We start from the raw sequence: 19,566 nt of genomic DNA, 5'->3' as shown, positions 1-19,566 counted from the left end.
TCAGTATTTGGGTAGTGACTTTATGTGACTTTTACTCTGGATAGTGCTTATTGAATGCGACCAATGTTTTGGGCAATGTGTGCAATTGATTTTTCTCTTTTATTTTTATCTGGAGTTGAGCCCCTAGGAAATGGCTTGTTGAGATGGTCTTAAACTTAGGCTGTAAAAAACATGCATTGCACATGCTATTTCCAAAATGAATCTTCTAAAGGAAGCCGAATTGGCCATGCCGTGATTTTCTCTACTCTTTTTACCATAAAGTTTCGGGAGAACTAATTGAATTATGCTAGGATACTACCTTTATCATAACTTTGTGTCACAACTCGTCATATGATGAGTTGTGATTAATAAGGGTATGTCAGTGGTTTATGTGGGAACATACTCTTACCAATCACAACTCACCATATGGCGAGTTGTTGTACAAAATTGTGCTAAAAGTTGTGTCCCTAATATAAATGCTTATGTTTTTTACACACAACCCAATCAATATATGCTCTCCCAAAGCGTGAATAATGCAACCTTTTGTCTTCTTTTTATTATTATTTATGTTGAGGAACATGCAACCTTTTGACTTAGTCCCAAATTTTCAGAGTTTGTAATCCACAATTTCACATGTACCTTCAAATTTTATTCATTTATTTTTGGGCTGAATAATCCACATAGATAAGGTGATAGATAGAGCTACTTTAAAATGACTAGTACGGGTTACACGTGCAAGGCACCTACTTTAAAATGACTAGTATGGGTTACACGTGCAAGGCACCTACTGTCCTATGAGTGAAAAATTTTAGATAATTTTTTTTGAAATAATATCAAATCATGTATTTAAATTTAGAATAGTTATTTAACATATGACTTTCTATTTAATATGATAATTTCTTAGAACCTATTTACTAAAGAGTGTATCTACTCACAAAAAAATCTACTAAGAATGATGATAAATGTTGTCATCTTCCAACAATGAACAACTAAATTTTGATAAAATATTATCACAATATTTAAATTTTCACAATAAATGATGATATATGCTACAATTGAAACTCTTCATCAAATTAAATACCTACAACCATTTGTAATGAATATTTTGTTATTCATACTTCATCCTTTTTCATTCTATTTTATGAGCCAAACTACGATACTTAGCTTATCTAATTTTTAATGAACACATTTTTAAGAAAGAAAATAAAAGAAAAGAAAAAAACAAAATAACAAAAGACATATGTCATTAAAGTTTCTATTAGATAAAATTATAAATCTAGAAGATTTAAACCTCTAATAAATTTGTGTTCTCTAGGTAACAAATAATATACCATAGATCACCATTTTTACTTTTTAAGTATGACTAACGCATAAAACTTAAAATACACAAAGAAAATTTGTGGGACATTAGTATTGTAAGCGCACAATTGCACCTAGCCCCAAAAACAGTTACGGGCTCAGGCCCAATGAGCCTTAAACAATATGAATTTGTAGAGTGTGGGCTTGAAACCCAGGTTAGAAGTGTCTAAGGATTAAATGACAAGTCAAAGATTGCTAACACTTGAAAACAACAAGGAATATTGTAAATCAACCTCCTCGGACGTAAGCCAAGAGCTGTTCTTATATTATCTCTTTCTCTTTCTTCTTTTTCTTTTTTTAGATTACAAAAAAGGGAGCCCTTATTCCTGTTCTAGGTTGCTCCTTAAATACTCCTCTTTTTGATACTTTGTACACGTGTTGCCCCAACTCCCCCTTAGCCTAGATATTTCTTTTCTCAGTGCCTTTGAATAGTAACCAGAAGTTTCCCTTCCACTATTCAGGTGTCACTTCCCCATTAATGCGGCCAGGGTGGTAGGTGCAGGGTCTTTAATGTGGAGGTGGTAGCCTTTATCTTTGGTATTTCTCTAACATCGGCGCTTCCAGGACATTCAAGGGTTCACCCCTTTTAACCATTGGTCTTGACCGTGTCATTCCCTAACCTTTACCATGAAGTCCCCGGTTCTCCAGTGTCCGTCCGAGGAGAAATTCACCCTCGGCTGGATCCTCGGATCCTCGGCGTATAGGCCGACCCGTAGTACTAATAAATTTTAAACCCAAGAGCAGGTCGGCCTTCTTTAGCATGGCCCAAAGGCCCACATTCCCATCAGGGTCTTTTTACCCCCCACAAGTATTTAGTGAAGCATTTTAGAATTGCACAATGAAATATTTTAGGAATCATAAGATTTAGTTAGGATTTAACTATGGGAGTAGCAGCAGGGACTATATGCTTGTGTACAAAATATAAAAGAGGAAATTATTCAACTTTAAAATTGGGGGATCAAACTACCCCAAACATAAAAGGGGAAAGTACTTTTTTCTATAATTGTTTTTGTTGCTAAAACTTTTTTTTTTTACTTTAAACAATGTGCTTAAAAAAAACCCAAGAAAACTATCTGTAAAACTATAAATTTTGGCTCAACAAATTGGCTAAAAAAAAAAGGAACATAATAAATGTCACGATATTTTCTCAATACCTTTATTTTAGCTATGGTTGGCCCTATTATGATATTTTATAATTTTATTTTAGAATAATGTTACATCCACAACATTTTCACAACAAATCATAAATAATAAATTGTTATTGATTTTTAATTGGGACAACACTTTAAACTATGCATTAACAAAAAACAACAGAAGAAAATTGTGAGTAAAACAGTGAATATTTGCTCACAAAATTTGACTAAACCAAAAAAGAAGTTTAGGAACACAAAAAAAAGTCACAATATTTTCACACCTTTATTTTCAGCCGTTGTAAGTTTCGGTTTGATATATTGTTATTTATCTTTTAGAAATGTTATCTCCATAATATTTTCATAACAAATCTAGATGGTAAGTTGTTACTGATTTTAAAATGGACCCATGGTTGATATCATTTTTTTATCCATCAATAATAGTTTACCACCTATTATTTGTTGTGAAATTAATGTGAAAATATTGTATACTTAGCAATTTTTTATTTGATTTATAAGAAACTGAGATCTCAATAATTGTGAAAATATTGTGATAACAATAAGTGTTACAAAATTTTCACAAAACATTTATTTTCAGTTGTGGTCGATTATAGTCTCATATTTTATTATTTTGTTTTGGCCTATAAAAATTGACACCTCAATTGTGTATTGTAAAATTTGTTGCGTCAGTATAACAATTAATATATATGCAGCTTAGATAAATATTAAAAAAAGGAGCACAAGCTAATAACTAGAAAAAAAATAGAAAAGAAAAAAGAAATGGTTAATGAAGTGATGAATAATGCATATTGAATAAATCAAAAAGAAACTAAGCTACTATAGTAGCTTTTACAAATTTACACAATAAGTGTTACTACATTTTTACAAAATATTTATTTTCAGTTATAATTGGTCACAGTCTCATATTTTATTACTTTATTTCGATTTATAAAAAATTAACACCTCAATAATTGTAAAAATATAATAAAATTTGTTGTGTTATTATAATAATACCTCAACAATGGTAAAAAAGAAAGATTGGACTAGATGCTATTGCCCCAAAACAAAAAAAAATCAGCGATCAAAAAACCAAATTACCTGTAGTTGTTTACTGTTGCTTTAGCGCATTCGCGCTTTTTATATAAAGATAAAGATGTTATATCATCGAGGGAATTTTCAGACTAGCATAGTGAGGGAGGGCAATATAGTAAGTTAACACACGTTTGAAACAAATTAACAAATTAGCATCTCGAGTTTTAGAAACTTGAGTTCAATTTTAAAACTCGAGTTTCAAAGACTTGCTTTGTACTGATGACTTGGACAGAAATGTGAAAGAAATGCCACATAGATCTCGAGTCTCTTAGACTCGAGTTCTACCAAAGACACACACTGCGAACCCAGCAGAACTTTGAAGAAGAGAGAAACCCAGTACCCAAAACGATGAAGAAGAGAAGAAGAGAGAAACCCAGCACCCAGAACAATGAAGAAGAGAGAAACCCAGAATGAAGGTGAAGAAAAACCCAAAACAAAGAAGATGAAACCCAAACCGATCGAAAATTAAACAACAAGAACAGAATGAAGATGAACCCAGTAGAAGAAGAACAGAACGAAGAACGAAGATGATGAAGAAACCCCAGAAGATGAAGAAACCCAGAACGATCTGACGATGAAAAACAGAGGGAAGAACAGAGGAAGAACCCAGAACGCTGGAGCTTCGATTGGACAATCTGCACAAAGAAGAACGATGGGTCTGACTCAGAAGAACGCGAAGAAGACGAAGGATGATCTGAAAGGGAAAAATGGTGGAACTCGAGTTTCTAAAACTCGAGTTCCACGTGGAATTTTTTCCATGTCAGCTTCCACCGCTTGGATCTTGAGTTTTAAAAACATGAGTTCTACCATTAATCTTGAGTTTTTGAAACTTGAGATGTCAGTTTCTCACTTTGTTTTGCAATAGGACAACTAACTATATTCTTAGAAAATTAAAGTTAAATGAAAAAAACAATTCTTATATCATCTGTTAATACTCTTAAACAATGGGGTTTATATATAATTCTTTAGTATTATTTCTTTGTCTAGACTCTTTTGACTCGAGAAGTACCAATCTCCTTCCAAAAAAAAAAAAAAAAAAAAAAGAAGAAGAAGAGAAGTACCAATCAGTGCGTGTTGTAGAGAAAACCAGATGGGGGAATGTGCAGATTAGCAGTGTGGATGGCATGAATATAGTAAGTTAGGCATGGTTTGAAACAATAAAGGAAAATAACAACTCGAGTTTTTGAAACTCGAGATTCACATAATAAATCGAGTCTCAAAAACTCGCTTTATGGTCGCTTTGGGCTTGCTGAGGTGGACAAAATGCCACCTGGATCTCGAGTTTCTAAAACTCGTTTTACTTCCGATAGAACTCGAGTTTTATAAACTCGAGTTTTACTATATCTTATTTTAAATTAAGTTTTTATACGCATGGAACTCGAGTCTTAGAGACTCGAGTTTTATGATAGTAACTCGAGTCTTATAGACTCGATTTCCTCTGGGCATGTTATTTAAACCTCAGCCCGTGGCATTAACTCTCACATAAACTCACACCCTCAGTAACACACAGAGAAAACCTAAAACAGAGCTCTCAGCCTCACTAACTCTCACTCACTCACCCTCACTAACTCTCACTCACCCATAACTCTCTCACACCACTCACTCTCACAAAACCACATTGTCCACTCTCACTGCTCTTCCCTCTCAGCAAATTCATATCTAAGGTAAGGGTTTGCATAATTTGATTGTCATTGTAGTTGGGTATGTTGTCTATGGGTGTGGGTTAAAGAGTTTTACCATTTATTTTGTAGATAGTTAACATAACTTAGTTAATTTATCAATATTGTGAATTATAGAACTTTGTTTTGTTAATGTTAATTTTTTGAGTATTTATTTGTATAGTTTTTGTTATCAAAATTTTATTCATCATTTCTAGGTTTTTATTTTTATCATGATCTTACAAATTTCTTTGACTTTATTTATCATTGGTTTGGGTATGAAATGGGTACTGAATGAATGTAATGAATGGGAATGGGTATGTAATTATCAAAATTTTATTCATCATTTCTAGGCTTTTATTTTTATCATGATCTTTCAAGTTTTTTTTACTTTATTTATCATTGGTTTGGGTATGAAATAGGTAGTGAATGAATGTAGTGAATGGGTATGTAATCATGCTCCTCTACCCACCTAGTTCTTTCAGAACCCTTTTAGGCATTATAGGTCACCACACAATGGAGTAATAGATAATTCCATCTCTCCATCCACTAGGATTAGAAGGTTTACGTCTTGGCGTTTAGATATTAATGGGCACTCTATAACCTGGCTTGAATATGTTCATTGGTAAGATTGCATTACTTTTTTTCCTCACTTTACGACTATGTGATTTAACTAACATAGGACTTGACTTGAACAGGTTCACAATGCCTGATATTGTTATAATCATATACCATGGTGGTCCGCTTAAGAATCCCAATGCGAACAAGGGATTGCCATTTGAGGGGCCGGGTATGAAAACCTATTATGCCGAAGTTGATCGTAGGTTGAAAACCCTTGATGAATTGAAGATATTTGTCATGGAAGAGTTGTGTAAGAATCCTGATGCGTACAACATGCAAATTACTTATCGTATGCCAAATGAAATCATGAAGCACCGGATTAATTACAAGTATATGCTGATAGAAAAAGACAAACATGTGAAGATCATGTTTGACAAGTTGGAGAGTATAGCTGAAGTAAGTAACATTGAGTTGTACATACAGTTGGAGCCGCGTGCCACAAGCTTACAAGTTGCGCTTCTGGATGCTTAATATGAGTATTCTACACATGTAGAGGATGATGATGTTCATGCCGATGGAGATGATGATGATGATGATGATGACGACGACTATGTTGATGAGACTACTGCCGTTAACAATGATGATGACGATGATGATGACGACGACGACTATGTTGATGAGACTACTGTCGTTAACAATGATGATGACGATGATGATGATGATGACGACTATGTTGATGAGAATCTTGCCATTAACGGTGAAGATTTTGCCGATAAAGATGACTATGAAGACATGATTGAGAGAGGGGACTTTCGGGACTTTCGGGACTTTGAGAGGGACATTGATGACGATGAGACATTGGACGGTGGTGAACCTGATGCAGACAATGTTATTAGTGTCCAAAACATTACGAACACAATCCCTGCCTACGCACCTCCTGCGTTGTCATTCTCTGCAAATACTTGGGAAAATATGGTTGATCCTTCGCATATTGAGATGCCATTTGTGTCTACTTGGAGAGAGGGGATGAATTTGTGCAAAGGGTTGACTTTTGCCAGTAAAGTGGAGGTGAAGCGCGTATTAACAATTTGTGCCCTCAAGGAAAACAAACAGTTTAAGATCACTAGGTCGACGAGGAAAAATTTTTGTGCGAAATGCGTGCATGAGTCATGCAAGTGGTATGTCTACGCAGTTATGAAGTCTGAGCTCCAAAATCTATGGATGGTCACCGTGTATGTGGGTCCTCACACGTGTATACTGACTGGGGTGCGAAATGATGGTAGAATGATGAGTTGTAATTTTATTGCAGCAGAAATCTATAACAAGTTACTTGAGGATCACACCACTCAAATTAAGCATCTCAGATCTCTGATAGAGGCGAAATATAATGGCCATAAGCCTTCTTACTACAAGGTATGGGATGCGAAACAAAAGGCGATTGCGCTTATGTTTGGAGGTTGGGAAGAATCTTCCCAAAGGCTGCAAAAGTTGCTAATGGCATATATTGATCAGGACCCGACTACCCAGTTTTGCTATCGTGTCACACCCACCGATGAAGATCACACCGTATTGTTGCATTATGTGTTTTGGTCTTTCGGTCCATGCATATCGGGATTCAAATGCGCAAGCCGGTTATCAGTATTGATGGGACCCATCTGTATGGTAAATATCAGGAAAAGTTGTTGGTCGCAATGGCAACCGATGCTAACAACAAGGTATTCCCTCTCGCCTTTGCTGTTGTGGATTGTGAGTTAGGGTCCAGTTGGAGGTGGTTTTTACGATGCCTCAGAGAAACGATTGGCCACGATACTCGACGACGGCATTTGCATAATTTCTGACCGACATCTCGGTATCAAAAACGCCATTGCAAACTGGCCTAGAAGGGATGATGGAAAAGCAGGGGTATTTCATAGATATTGTCTTCGACATGTTGCTAGCAACTTCAACACCCATTTTTAGAACTCGACTCTAAAGTCAGCGGCGTTGAAAGCGGGATATGCTAGTCAGGTAGTTAAATTTGCTACCATAATGGACTCCATTAAGCAGGTGGAAATTGAGGCCATTAGGAAGAAGAAGAAGGTGACGGGGAGGGATGGTAAGGAAAAGAATCAAAATTATCTTCCATACACATACCTAATGAGCGAGGATGTGGACATGTGGACCCAGTCATACGATGGTGGGAGACGTTTTGGAGCAATGACAACCAATATATCAGAGTGTTTCAATGGTGTCCTGAAAGGTGCACGGGGCCTTCCTATTGCCGCGTTGGTTGAGTTCACTTGGAGCAAAATTGTTCAATATTTCCACGACCAGCACAAAGAATACCATTATAAGTTGTCAGAGGGTAAGAAATGGAGTGAATATGCCTTATCCACGTGGGATGGAAATAAGCGTAAATCTGAGAAACACTATCTCAAGCCATTTAGCAATGAAGAGCTGATATTTCAAGTAGTTACCCAACTCAACGTGTGTAGCGCAAGAGGGGGAAACCACAGTTACGAAGTTCGGTTACGGGAAAAAACATGCAGTTGTGGGAAATGGCAAAATATAGGGATCCCGTGTTCACATGCAATTAGAGTATGTGACTATTTACATATTGATTCGACCACGTATATTCACCCATGTTATGGTTTGAACCATGCCCTTAACACTTATGAGCATGCATTTGTGGTTCCTAAGTCACAGTCATTATGGAGGGATCCCATGGGGCCAAAGTGGTTGCCTAATCCGGCATTGTTGCGGGCCAAAGGTCGACCGGTGAAGTCACGAATAAGGAATGAGATGGATGGAGTGAGGAATAAGGATCAAGAACCGGGATGGCGGAGGGAGGACGCAGATTTGATAGAGAGTCAATCGAAGCAGACATGTGGACTGTGTCATGCTTCCGGGCATAACCGCAGAAAATGTCCGCAGTCCCGTGGTGCTTCCACAAGCGGCCATGTTCCACACTAGGTAGGTTGGCAAAAAGTTATGCATCGGTTAAATAATTGTTGTTCATTCGATGTTTACCTAATGTTTACTATCTTGTCTCCTAACGTAAATTCTCAACGTTTTTCAGGCATCCTTCCATGGACGACGTTTTTGTCATGCGGACCGCTGATCTTAGGAAAAGTGACTACGTTGTATTGGCTGTATTGGCTCTATGTGAACTTTTTGATTGTTGTTGAATGTACTTGTAATTCTCTATCCAATGTACCTCTATGAAGATTGTGATTTGAGTAGTATGGTTAGAATTGCAAATTAAGCGTAGTTGGACATGTTTAGAATGGTGATATATTGAGAATGACTTTGTTGTGATTTGAGTGCATTTACATTGTAAAACAATGCTTGAAACAGAGCATGCTGTTGGGGAAAAAAATTTGCCCAGTGAAAATCGAGTTTTAGAGACTCGAGTTCCACTGGGCAAATTTTTTTGAAACAGGGCATCCCTCTCTGCCTCTCTGCCTGAAACAGAGCATACTGTTGGGGAAAAAAATTTGCCCAGTGAAAATCGAGTTTTAGAGACTCGAGTTCCACTGGGCAAATTTTTTTGAAACAGAGCATGCCTCTCTGCCTGAAACAGAGCATGCTGTTGGGGAAAAAAATTTGCCCAGTGAAAATCGAGTTTTAGAGACTCGAGTTCCACTGGGAAATTTTTTTTGAAACAGGGCATGCCTCTCTGCCTGAAACAGAGCATGCTGTTGGGGAACAAAATTTGCCTAGTGAAAATTGAGTTTTAGAGACTCGAGTTCCACTGGGCAAATTTTTTTGAAACAGGGCATGCCTCTCTGCCTGAAACAGAGCATGCTGTTGGGGAAAAAAATTTGCCCAGTGAAAATCGAGTTTTAGAGACTCGAGTTCCACTGGGAAATTTTTTTTGAAACAGGGCATGCCTCTCTGCCTGAAACAGAGCATGCTGTTGGGGAACAAAATTTGCCCAGTGAAAATCGAGTTTTAGAGACTCGAGTTCCACTGGGCAAATTTTTTTGAAACAGGGCATGCCTCTCTGCCTGAAACAGAGCATGCTGTTGGGGAAAAAAATTTGCCCAGTGAAAATCGAGTTTTAGAGACTCGAGTTCCACTGGGCAAATTTTTTTGAAACAGGGCATGCCTCTCTGCCTCTCTGCCTGAAACAGAGCATGCTGTTGGGGAAAAAAATTTGCCTAGTGAAAATCGAGTCTCTAAAACTCAAATTCCTTTGGTATCTCGATTCTTTAATACTGGAGTTATAGTGGAAAATAAAATCGGTCCATTTGGTCTGATTTGGTCTATTTTGGTCTAATTTGGTCTGATTTGGTCTGATTTGGTCTGATTTGGCCTGATTTGGTCTGATTTGGATATTTTGGTCTAATTGTTTGGTCTGATTTGGATAATTTGGTCTAATTATTTGGTCTGATTTGGTCTGATTTGGTCTGATTCGGTCTAATTTGGTCCATTCAGTCCACTTTGTTCCATTTTGATCAGGAAGATCCATCTTTGTGTACTTACATATATAATTGGAGACAACAAGTTTAGGTTGAGAGCCCTTATTCAAAATCTAAATTTATTAAAACAAATTCTCGAGTTTGGGGGTCAGCTGTCCACCATTGCTACACTGATATTCATAGTGCTACATGTGCTGCTCAATAGCTCGGCACTGTTGAACCCTATCTAGTCATATCATTCACACTCACGTCAATAAACAGATCTGCATCATTTTGCAATGCACTGCTTTCAAGGATGCAAAAGACCCCTGAAAAGTTTATGATGCATTTAACACAACTCGGTATTGTCTTGTCAAGTTCATGTCAGATGAAACACAAGCATGCTAAATACTCTTCACATGAATACTGTTCAGCTGAATAGTCATGGCAGTACACTGCAACTACTGCCCAGAATAAGAGAATCTCACTGTGACATTGGGAACATTTGAACAAAAAATTCATGTAGTGGTTTTCCAGCCTGTATTGACATGACAAGCCTGAATATATTAAATTTTATTATTGAATACACAGTGGAATGAGGTTATAAATGTACCACAATTCTTTTCTTATTCCTACACCACTAACTTTGTAGGTTGAGTAAGCTATGAGTCGCAACGCCTCAACATCATCTCGTACACGTAGAAACAAGTTTCAATCTACTTCAACAAATGAATTATCACAAGTTCCAGCAGATCAACAACTACAAACATACACAGACCACTATAGAGGGAAATGGGTTGGAAAGAAGAGAGATTTCGTAAATATGCCAATATACACGTACGAGAGTCTTGGAAGCGTTAGCCACATCATGGTCGGCAAACCTACAAAACTAAGTACAGATACCACCGCAATGGAGTTCACCGTAGCAGAACCACCATGGTCAACCCTATACGAGAAGAGGTGTGAGTTGGAGGTGTATTGTCGATGGCACGGGTTACGAGTTCCTAAGGCACGCTCAGCCGAGTTACCTAGAGATGAGCCTGCCAACATACTTGCTCGCCTTGAACAAGAAAACAATCAAATGCAAAGGCGGTTAGACCGTTTTCATGCAGTCCAAAAAGCTAGGAAGCATCTACAGGGGAAGGCGCAAGAGCGAGCCATAAAGTCTATTAATGAAATTACTGCGTTAGATGATGAAAGTGACATTTCAGACTTCTCAGATTCAAGCAATGTTGACTTCCAAAAATTTCTACCTACGAACATTCAACGTTGTTGTTGATGTCTACACGTTTTGTGCAATACAAAATGTTGTTGATCGTGAGGGCAAATGATCCTATTGTACGTGCACCTTTTGCAAATCTAAAGATGAATTGTTCATTACTTTTGGCTAAGTTTATAGGAAATCACTTGCTCATTTTTTCCCTGTTGTTCGTTGTTGGTATGTTATGAAAAGATGTACTTGTATTAGTGTTTGCAAGAATTATAAGTGCTTGGTGAAAATTACGGTCTAAACTCAATATTACGTGAGTAAAACTCGCTTTTCTAACGTAATACTGAATGTCATTATTTAAATTCTTTGGCAAATTCTTTGAAATCAATTCGTCCATCTCCATTGTCATCAAAGACTCTGATCATCCTTTGGCATTCCACTTCCAAAGGTTCCATGAGCCCCACTGAACAGATCTAACATTTGAAACAACTAAACCACCGAGCTTTTTTTCTCAAATCAAATAATTTCCTACACGTCACGCCTTAACTCTCTGCTTTTGTTTCTTTTTTTTCTTTTTCTTTTTCTTGTAAATTTTAAATAAGATACAAATTTTAACCTTAGTTGACAATCCACCGAAATTATTGATTAATTATCAATTTATCTCAATTTTGTCTTCCGCAAGATTGTGATTATTAACCACAAATTGGCAATGCACCAAATGATAAAGTGGAAAAAACATCTCCAAAAGAAAAACCATTGCGAGCCGATTAAGGCAATTTATACTATATAAGGAGTTTACAAATTATAAAAGTAAAAAATAAAATCTTTGTAACTAGTCTCTATAACCCAAACACCCCGCAGATAACTCATTGATGTCATCATGGAAATTTAACCAAATGTGAGATTATCAACCAAGAGCTTTGTGGCTCAAACTAAAAAAAAAGTGAGATCAGCAATTGAACAAAATTTCAAACCACAAACCATATAAAATCTAGAAGGGCAAGCACCGCTTCTCCCTTCTTGTTGAAGTTATGTGATGAGAGGAAACACTAGTTGGAAAATTATTTTGTGATGTCAAGTATTCTAAAATCGACTCAGACACTTTTTGAGACATTAGCTCTTTCACATGCAACATAACATGCTATAAACTCAAACATATGGCCTATGTCTTTCTTAGAAGGCCATTCTGTGAGCTTAGGCTGCTCCATCTACTTGGATGTCTGTTGCAACTTCTCCACTGGTAGGCCTGTAAAATTTCAATGCAAAACCATTCCATCAAACAAGATAAAGCGAGAAGATTTTGTTAAAAAAATGAAATCCATGTTCTCTTAATGTTTATTTCAAACCCTATGACACAATGAATTAAATGGAAAAAGGATTCATATGTTTCAACAACTAGACCCTTAGGGCTCCTATTCAACCTTGGGTTGCACTTGCACCAAGCCAGAACTACATTTAAGTCATGAACTTGCAGCTGAACTTATGCCAAGCAATAACAGTCCCATGATAATTGAAGAATATTGTGGCCAGTGTTTTGAGACAAATTTGTCGTTATTATCCTTGTTGTAAAACATGTATCAATTTAACTATCAAACAAGGAAAATGTAATCACTCCAGGTATCATATAGATTTTTCCACAGTAGTCAATATATCAAAAATAATAGTAACATAGACAGGATACTTGTTCACACGGAACATCTCAACATGCAAATTCAATAAGATAGCCCACCTTGTGCTTAAGAAAATCTGCACAAATAGTGAGAAGATAATTGCAATCAATCCACTAGCAGAATGGCACAATATCAATTGTGAATGTAAAACCAACCCCCCCCCCCCCCCGGGTTAAAAAAAAAAAAAAGTTCCCAAACAAAAACAGCCATACATTAAATTCATCTTGTATCTACATGTAAAGAAACAAAGGGAACCACACTCGCACACCTGTAAATCATCTAACTCCTCCCTCATTGAATCAGTGTCTTGCCACTGAATGCTGACTTGTGTGAATGTCCTGAATATTCAGAGATAAATTGAATGCTGACTTGTGTGAATATTCAATTAAAAAAATTTAAGAAATAAACTGCTAATAATTGTGGAGAAATTTTATCAAAAGGGTTAATAAATCAATAGCAAATCTTGTTTTCTTTCTGATAAGTAACATAATTTTATTCAAAAGATGAACTACTTCAAATACACAAATGTGCCCTAAGTGATTACAATCTAAGATTCTAAAGATCTAAAAATTCTAGAAAGGAGGATGCAAGGATACTACACAAAATAGTCATTCAGTCATACCTTCCTTCAACTAAATTACTTTAGAACGTGATTTGGGGGTCCAATCCCATCAAAAGTTCAATTCCTCCTCTCATTCTCCAAAATACACATAATGGTAGCGCTTTCCATATCTTGGAACTCTTGTGTTCCAGCAACCATTGTAGTCTTCGGCATAAACAAAGCTACCTAGAATGAAGCAAACACAACTAACCAAATATTCGGCCACTTAACAGTGAAGTAAAAGGTGTTTCATTGACTCAATCTTGTCATTTTATGAATTTTTATTTTTCAGTTTTGTTTTATTTTCTTGTTAACCCCACAGGCTTGAAATTTGGGGAGAATTTCTTGTAAGTATATTTAGAAATTTTGAACTGAATAATTGGGGCATCAAATTCTATTACAAGGACTAAGCCTGGACTACAATAATGTTTCATTGACACTAAGGCCGATCTTACTTAAGCTATATCTTGTATTCCTAAGCACAAAAAAATTCAAATTCAGTATTATCCTAAGCATAAATTTATTAAAATAAATAAATAAATAATAATAATAATAATATTATTATTATTATTATTATTATTATAATAAGGAATACGTTAGGTGTTCCAAATATTTTCTAAAAATTCAGCTGGAGGTTAACAGAATGTCTATGCAAAAATGCTAAAAGGAACAAGAATGAGAATAATGTCTACAGTTGGTCTTTAATAGCTTTAAGTTCAGTTTCATTCTTCAAAGTACAATTGCAAGATCCTGTTGGCTTTTCTATATATGTGTGTGTGTGTGTGTGTGTGCTGCTTGGCATTCCTAATCCTATATTACTGGGAGTCCACAACTTTCAACCAGCAAAGTCAACTATGAAGTGCTAGCCAGAGTGTGGAATCTTTCGTTAGTTTTATGCTAAGGAAACTCTAGGTGTGACTACTTTAGGCTTCCTCTTGTTCTTCTTTTCTTTCTTTTCTTTTGATTGGTACATCACATGCACAGACACCCAATGAGTCTTGAAACCAGGATAGACTTTCTCTTGCTATCCTTATTCATTTTTTTATTTTTTAGATACAAAAGCACACCCAGACCATGAAAGGAAAGGGAGTTTCAGCACCCGTCAACCAGCATGCATCCCCAATCAAGGAAGAAAGAAATCCCATCATTTCTTCAGCACTGTTGTTTTACTAAATAGAAACCTACTTCCTTGTATCTGAAAATGAAAATTCCAGTGCGTTTTCTCATTGTCTATCCTGCCTAAGATTTCTGCTTTGAACATCTTCTGACCCAATGAAAAGAGCATTCCCAATTAATATGATCAAAAGAACAAACAGAAGAAATAGTATGTAAACCCATTTCAAGGAGCCTAGGAGATATAACCAAGATATAGCAAAATAATACAGACCAAAGATGATTTCCATACCTCTTATACCAAGAGAAATCATTAGGTATGCTTGCTTTGGCGTTTTTGAGATGATCAAGTTGCACCAAGACATCAAGTAACTTCAACATGGACCTAAAATAGAGAAAGATGTCTTAAGGGGATAGCTACTAGCCATCATCACTTGAAATGAGGTAGTATCAAAAACAGAAAAACGAGGAATCAGTTCCAAACCAAAAATAAATATATAAATAAATAAAACAGACCAGAGATGAGTGATTGTCGGGCCATTTATGCGGCGCTCAGGCCTAGAAAAGCGTTGCATATCAGCAGCTAACTGCATCACAAAACACCTATAATCGGAACTGGAAGTTTGAATCAAGCTTAAAAACAGAAAACAAAAGAGTAAACAAATAGCTCATACTTTTGATGCAGCCGATGCTTGCCATCGTTGAATTTCACGCAAACGACTCATCTCCAAGTCCAAAACTTGATACGTTTCCAGATACAAGTCAGCTTGACTTTGCTTCATAGAATCAGGAAGCTGCCAATATAGATTTTTATTTATAAATTATCATAATCCCACAAGCCAATGCTGATGGAAGAGGATAAATTTAATTTTTATTCTATATTAATGAGTGGGATCCAACACACAGATTTATTAACTTAAATAGAAGGTATAGAGTAAAGACAGATACAAAATCAATACCACCCGCAATGCAAATATGATAAATTACTAACAATCCTAAAAGCCTAAGCTGATAGTCATCATTCAATGCATATTCCAACCATACAGCAGTCCTCGGGCCATGATAAAGTATATAAGTGACTGAAAATATACAAACTAGGAACTTCATTCATTTTGAAATACCAGATTTTTGTGAAAATGTAAAAGAACTTCAAGTTCAAACAGACGGGAAGGTTCTTTCAGGTTAAGCCGCACGCACATTTATATATATATATATATATATATATATATATATATATATATATAAGCATAAAGGAGTAGTTTTAGATAAATGATTGCAGGCACAGTTCTCCATATAATGCTAATTAGCAACAATGACCATGCATACACTTGATGTCCAGAAAAGAAAAGGAAAAAAAAAGCATTACAAACTAAACCCAAAACTGACCTGAGGAAGCGCTTTGACACAACTGCGATATGTATAAAGCACAGATGCCATATCCTTCCCCTCTTGGATAAGGACATTCTGCACGTCTTACAGAGTCACTATCCCATAAAATGACAATAGTAGAAAAATTCTAAAGAAGAATGAATCAAATTGTAATTATAGACTTCAACTTGCATTTACATCTGACATTTAAACATCCCAATTTTCTGAAAAGAAGGTAAATTCTTGGACAATAACTTCTATGCTTTCAAAAGACAAAGCAAATTGAGAAAACAAGAAGTGCATACCAGCTGATTGAGAGCTTTTGTGTCCTCTGATAAAGATAGGCGGTATGCAGAAACGTCACTGTACTCTACAAAAGGAAGCATTTTTTAATTACAGTTCAAACCATACTATGCCCCTAGAAACACACAAGCACATGTTTGTGCGGGAACCTGCCTCTGTGTGTGTGTGTGTGTGTGTTCTAACCATGCTATGTCCCTAGACACATACATTGCTCAAAGAAGAACAATAAGCTGTGAAAGAGGATCTTACAAAATCAAAAATAAAATAAAAATAGAATAAATTCCTGGAGAAAACCCATTTTGAGCTCTCCGAACAATTATCCTTGCATTCAAACATGCACTTATTCCTTTCCAACCAAATGCTCCTCATCACAAACAGGAACACTGCCCTCCAAGCAATAGTATTCTGTCCCTACCACAACTCCTCACTGAGAACTCTAAAAGCCTCACAGACATGCCCTTCAGAACTACTTCCCAAGTCCAAAAAATATTCTCCAATCCTCTGCTTCCAAAATCATAAAAGGCATAGCACTGCTCATATGTTCCACATAGAAAACAAGAACTTCTACTCAAAATCCTATCTTAAGCAGAAAGCATTTTTGCACTGAATAAAATCTTGTTTTGGCCCTGGGGAACCAAAAAAGTTCCTGCCAGGAGGGCCCTTTTTGTACTGGTAGACGTCAAAGAAAACCCACCCCCAAACAGCAACTCAAAAAGAATAATATAGCAGAAGAGCCTCCTTTATATAATCAAATAATGTCCAAAAGTATTTTATATAAACAATTCAAAGGAATTTTTTACAAAACCTTTTGAGCAAGAACTACGCTTCTTAAGAATAACATAGCATGCACATCAACTATAAGAATGTGATGAAGGGTGAGGTCATGGGTTCAAATAACTTATTAGGTGCATGTATAATTTACAAATAAATAGTGCACATTCCTAATAAACCGATTTGCCTAACTTTATAGAACAAAGAAGGCAACAGGAAAATCAATAGTCTCGTGGAGGCAATGAGAAAGGCATATTGCAGGAGGTACGTGAGTTGCTTATCAAAAAATAGTAAGCACTGAATTTAAATGTACAAAATTTAGCATGTTGTCTTCCATTAATCCGAATTCCCGATGCAACAAAGAAAGAACATAATTCAATGGAAACAGTGTCAACACTCTAGAATACAGCACTTCAAACAGGAAAAGAATGGTTACGAGATGCAGCCATACAAAGATATATAACCAAGATAGCAAAGACAACAGCAAAGCCTTACCAAGAAGAAAGATATAAAAATGAGGGTGAATAAAGTCTCACTGATATAAGCTTTGTCTTTCCCAAGTTCCTATTTTCACATAAAGATTAAATATAAGAAAAGAATTCTACAATAAGAAGTACATTACACAAACCGGGAGAAAAAAGAGAACAAATTGATACAGACCGGAAGAAGAAGAAACCCAATATCCTGAAGTAATGGCCCTGGCCGATGTAGATAATGAACTCCTCGAGCAGCCGTACCATGTATGTACTGTAAAAAGAAGTATACGTCACTTATTAGGCATATATAAAAGAACAAAACAGCATAACAATTCAAACAAGAAGAACCACACAAAAACAAAGCTTTGAGGAAGGGTGGAGAAATCAAGGACTTGGGTTTTCTCGTACATACATTCAACTTAGTTGCTATAAAGAAGTTTATTAAAAAAAAAAATAGTTGCTATAAAGAGTACCATATTCAAACACACTAACAAATAACCAATGCCATACTTCTAGTAAAAATTGTAAACTTAAAGCTGTAAAAATATGAAGCATCAAACACACACACACAACAAATAAGAGCCCCAACAGGAAAAAAGATCACATTAGACATTACCTCTGTAACAAACCTCTTTTTCAAGGTTCACCAATTTTGCGTTTTTTAACTCTCGTGTAATGTTTGGGCGGGGGAGGAGGCTGCGGGGCATCATCCTTAGGCTCATCATCATGCTGCAAAAACATTAGATGCATACAGTCAATATTTGGTGTAATGATAAGATAAAATGAACTGCAAAATAGGCCTATACATCGTAATTAATGGTATCGTACCATAGAGCTGCCTTTGTGTCCTATTTTGTGTCCACCTGTCCCACAAGTGGGAGCTCTTCTAGCACGTTGCGGTCTACCTCGTGGGGGTGAGGGCTGATGAGGGGGATGCTCGTCCGGTACATCAGTATCTGGCTGAAGAGTGTCAATCCCAACTGGAGGTCCTAGAGGGTCAGATGAGGATGAGGTAGGTGGGTAATGATGCTCTGTGTACAGGCCAGGAGTGGGGATCATTGTCATGGGTTCCGTACGGGGTGGGTCTATGGGCAAAGTGGGTGCACTGGAGCTGGTGGATGGGTTTGAGGGTGTCTCGGGGTGCATAGGAGGGGTCAACTGAGAATGAATACCGAGATCGAAACTGGGCTGCGAAGGTGGGGTGGGTGAAGGGACCTCGGGCTGAGGAGATGCATCTACCATGGGTGGAGGGACCTCAGGCTGGAGAGATGCATGCGGGATGGGTGTAGATATCTCAGGACTACTTACAACCCGAGTGGTTGTTGCACACCGACCACGGCCCCTAGCTGCACTTGTGCTTCGGCTTGCTGTAGCAGGCCCACCACGGCCCCTAGCTGCACTTGTGCTTCGGCTTGCTGTAACAGGCCCACCACGGCCCCTAGTTGCAGTAGCACGGGTCGATGTACTTACGGGTGCTGCGCTTGTGCTTGGGGTTGCAGTAGCTGCTGATTCAGTCTCATGCTCATTGTTTGCCTCCCCATTTGCTGCAGGACCACCACCAAGCCCAGCCAGATCATTTAGGACGCGTCGGACATGGTTGTGGGCTCGGCTGCCTACAGGAAGCATCTCCAACAGCGCTAAATGGCTTTCAATCTGAAACCGAGAAAGAACCAGTACAATTAGATTTGAGACATTTACGTATCAATTGTAGAATGGATAATATAGTACTTATTAATCTACCTAAACACTCAACTAAGATATATCTAATTAGAACACATTACCGATATATCTAATTTTGCGCTGTTGTGATCGACATACTTTCGAGTGACTGGACGGTACCAGCGGTAATAGTCATGATCGCGAGGCATCTCACCAGTCTGAGGAGGTGCATGG

The 19,566-nt window shown here is 37.1% G+C and overlaps 2 protein-coding genes across 2 annotated transcripts; both read right to left on the bottom strand.

The window, feature by feature from the left end:
• Nucleotides 1-12,991: 12,991 nt before the first annotated feature.
• LOC142644172 (protein PIR-like) lies at nt 12,992-16,509 on the bottom strand. The gene is made up of 7 exons (XM_075818842.1): nt 16,429-16,509; nt 16,142-16,219; nt 15,430-15,549; nt 15,272-15,342; nt 15,048-15,140; nt 13,310-13,379; nt 12,992-13,117 (listed from the first exon to the last, which is right to left on the bottom strand). Exons 1-7 carry the CDS (start codon nt 16,507-16,509, stop codon nt 12,992-12,994), a joined length of 639 nt encoding a protein of 212 aa, XP_075674957.1.
• Nucleotides 16,510-18,309: 1,800 nt separating this feature from the next.
• LOC142644170 (uncharacterized) lies at nt 18,310-19,541 on the bottom strand. The gene is made up of 3 exons (XM_075818841.1): nt 19,455-19,541; nt 18,502-19,326; nt 18,310-18,402 (listed from the first exon to the last, which is right to left on the bottom strand). The coding sequence occupies exons 1-3, from the start codon at nt 19,539-19,541 to the stop codon at nt 18,310-18,312; spliced, it is 1,005 nt and encodes a 334-aa protein (XP_075674956.1).
• Nucleotides 19,542-19,566: the final 25 nt, after the last annotated feature.

This window comes from Castanea sativa, chromosome 7, assembly GCF_040712315.1.
Source record: "Castanea sativa cultivar Marrone di Chiusa Pesio chromosome 7, ASM4071231v1".
Lineage (NCBI taxonomy): Eukaryota > Viridiplantae > Streptophyta > Magnoliopsida > Fagales > Fagaceae > Castanea > Castanea sativa.
Note: the sequence above shows the minus strand (reverse complement) of the source record. Positions and strands in the feature narration are given on the sequence as shown.

Excerpts from the sequence above, each read along its gene's own strand:
- LOC142644172 (XM_075818842.1), bottom strand. The coding sequence starts at position 16,509 with ATGCTTCCTTTTGTAGAGTACAGTGACGTTTCTGCATACCGCCTATCT. Across the intron at positions 15,343-15,429 it reads AAGCATCGGCTGCATCAAAA|TTAGCTGCTGATATGCAACG; the intron begins GTATGAGCTATT and ends TTTGTGATGCAG. Across the intron at positions 13,118-13,309 it reads AGGAGTTAGATGATTTACAG|ATTTTCTTAAGCACAAGGTG; the intron begins GTGTGCGAGTGT and ends CTATTTGTGCAG.
- LOC142644170 (XM_075818841.1), bottom strand. The coding sequence starts at position 19,541 with ATGCCTCGCGATCATGACTATTACCGCTGGTACCGTCCAGTCACTCGA. Across the intron at positions 19,327-19,454 it reads GCGCAAAATTAGATATATCG|ATTGAAAGCCATTTAGCGCT; the intron begins GTAATGTGTTCT and ends TCTCGGTTTCAG. Across the intron at positions 18,403-18,501 it reads GACACAAAGGCAGCTCTATG|CATGATGATGAGCCTAAGGA; the intron begins GTACGATACCAT and ends ATGTTTTTGCAG.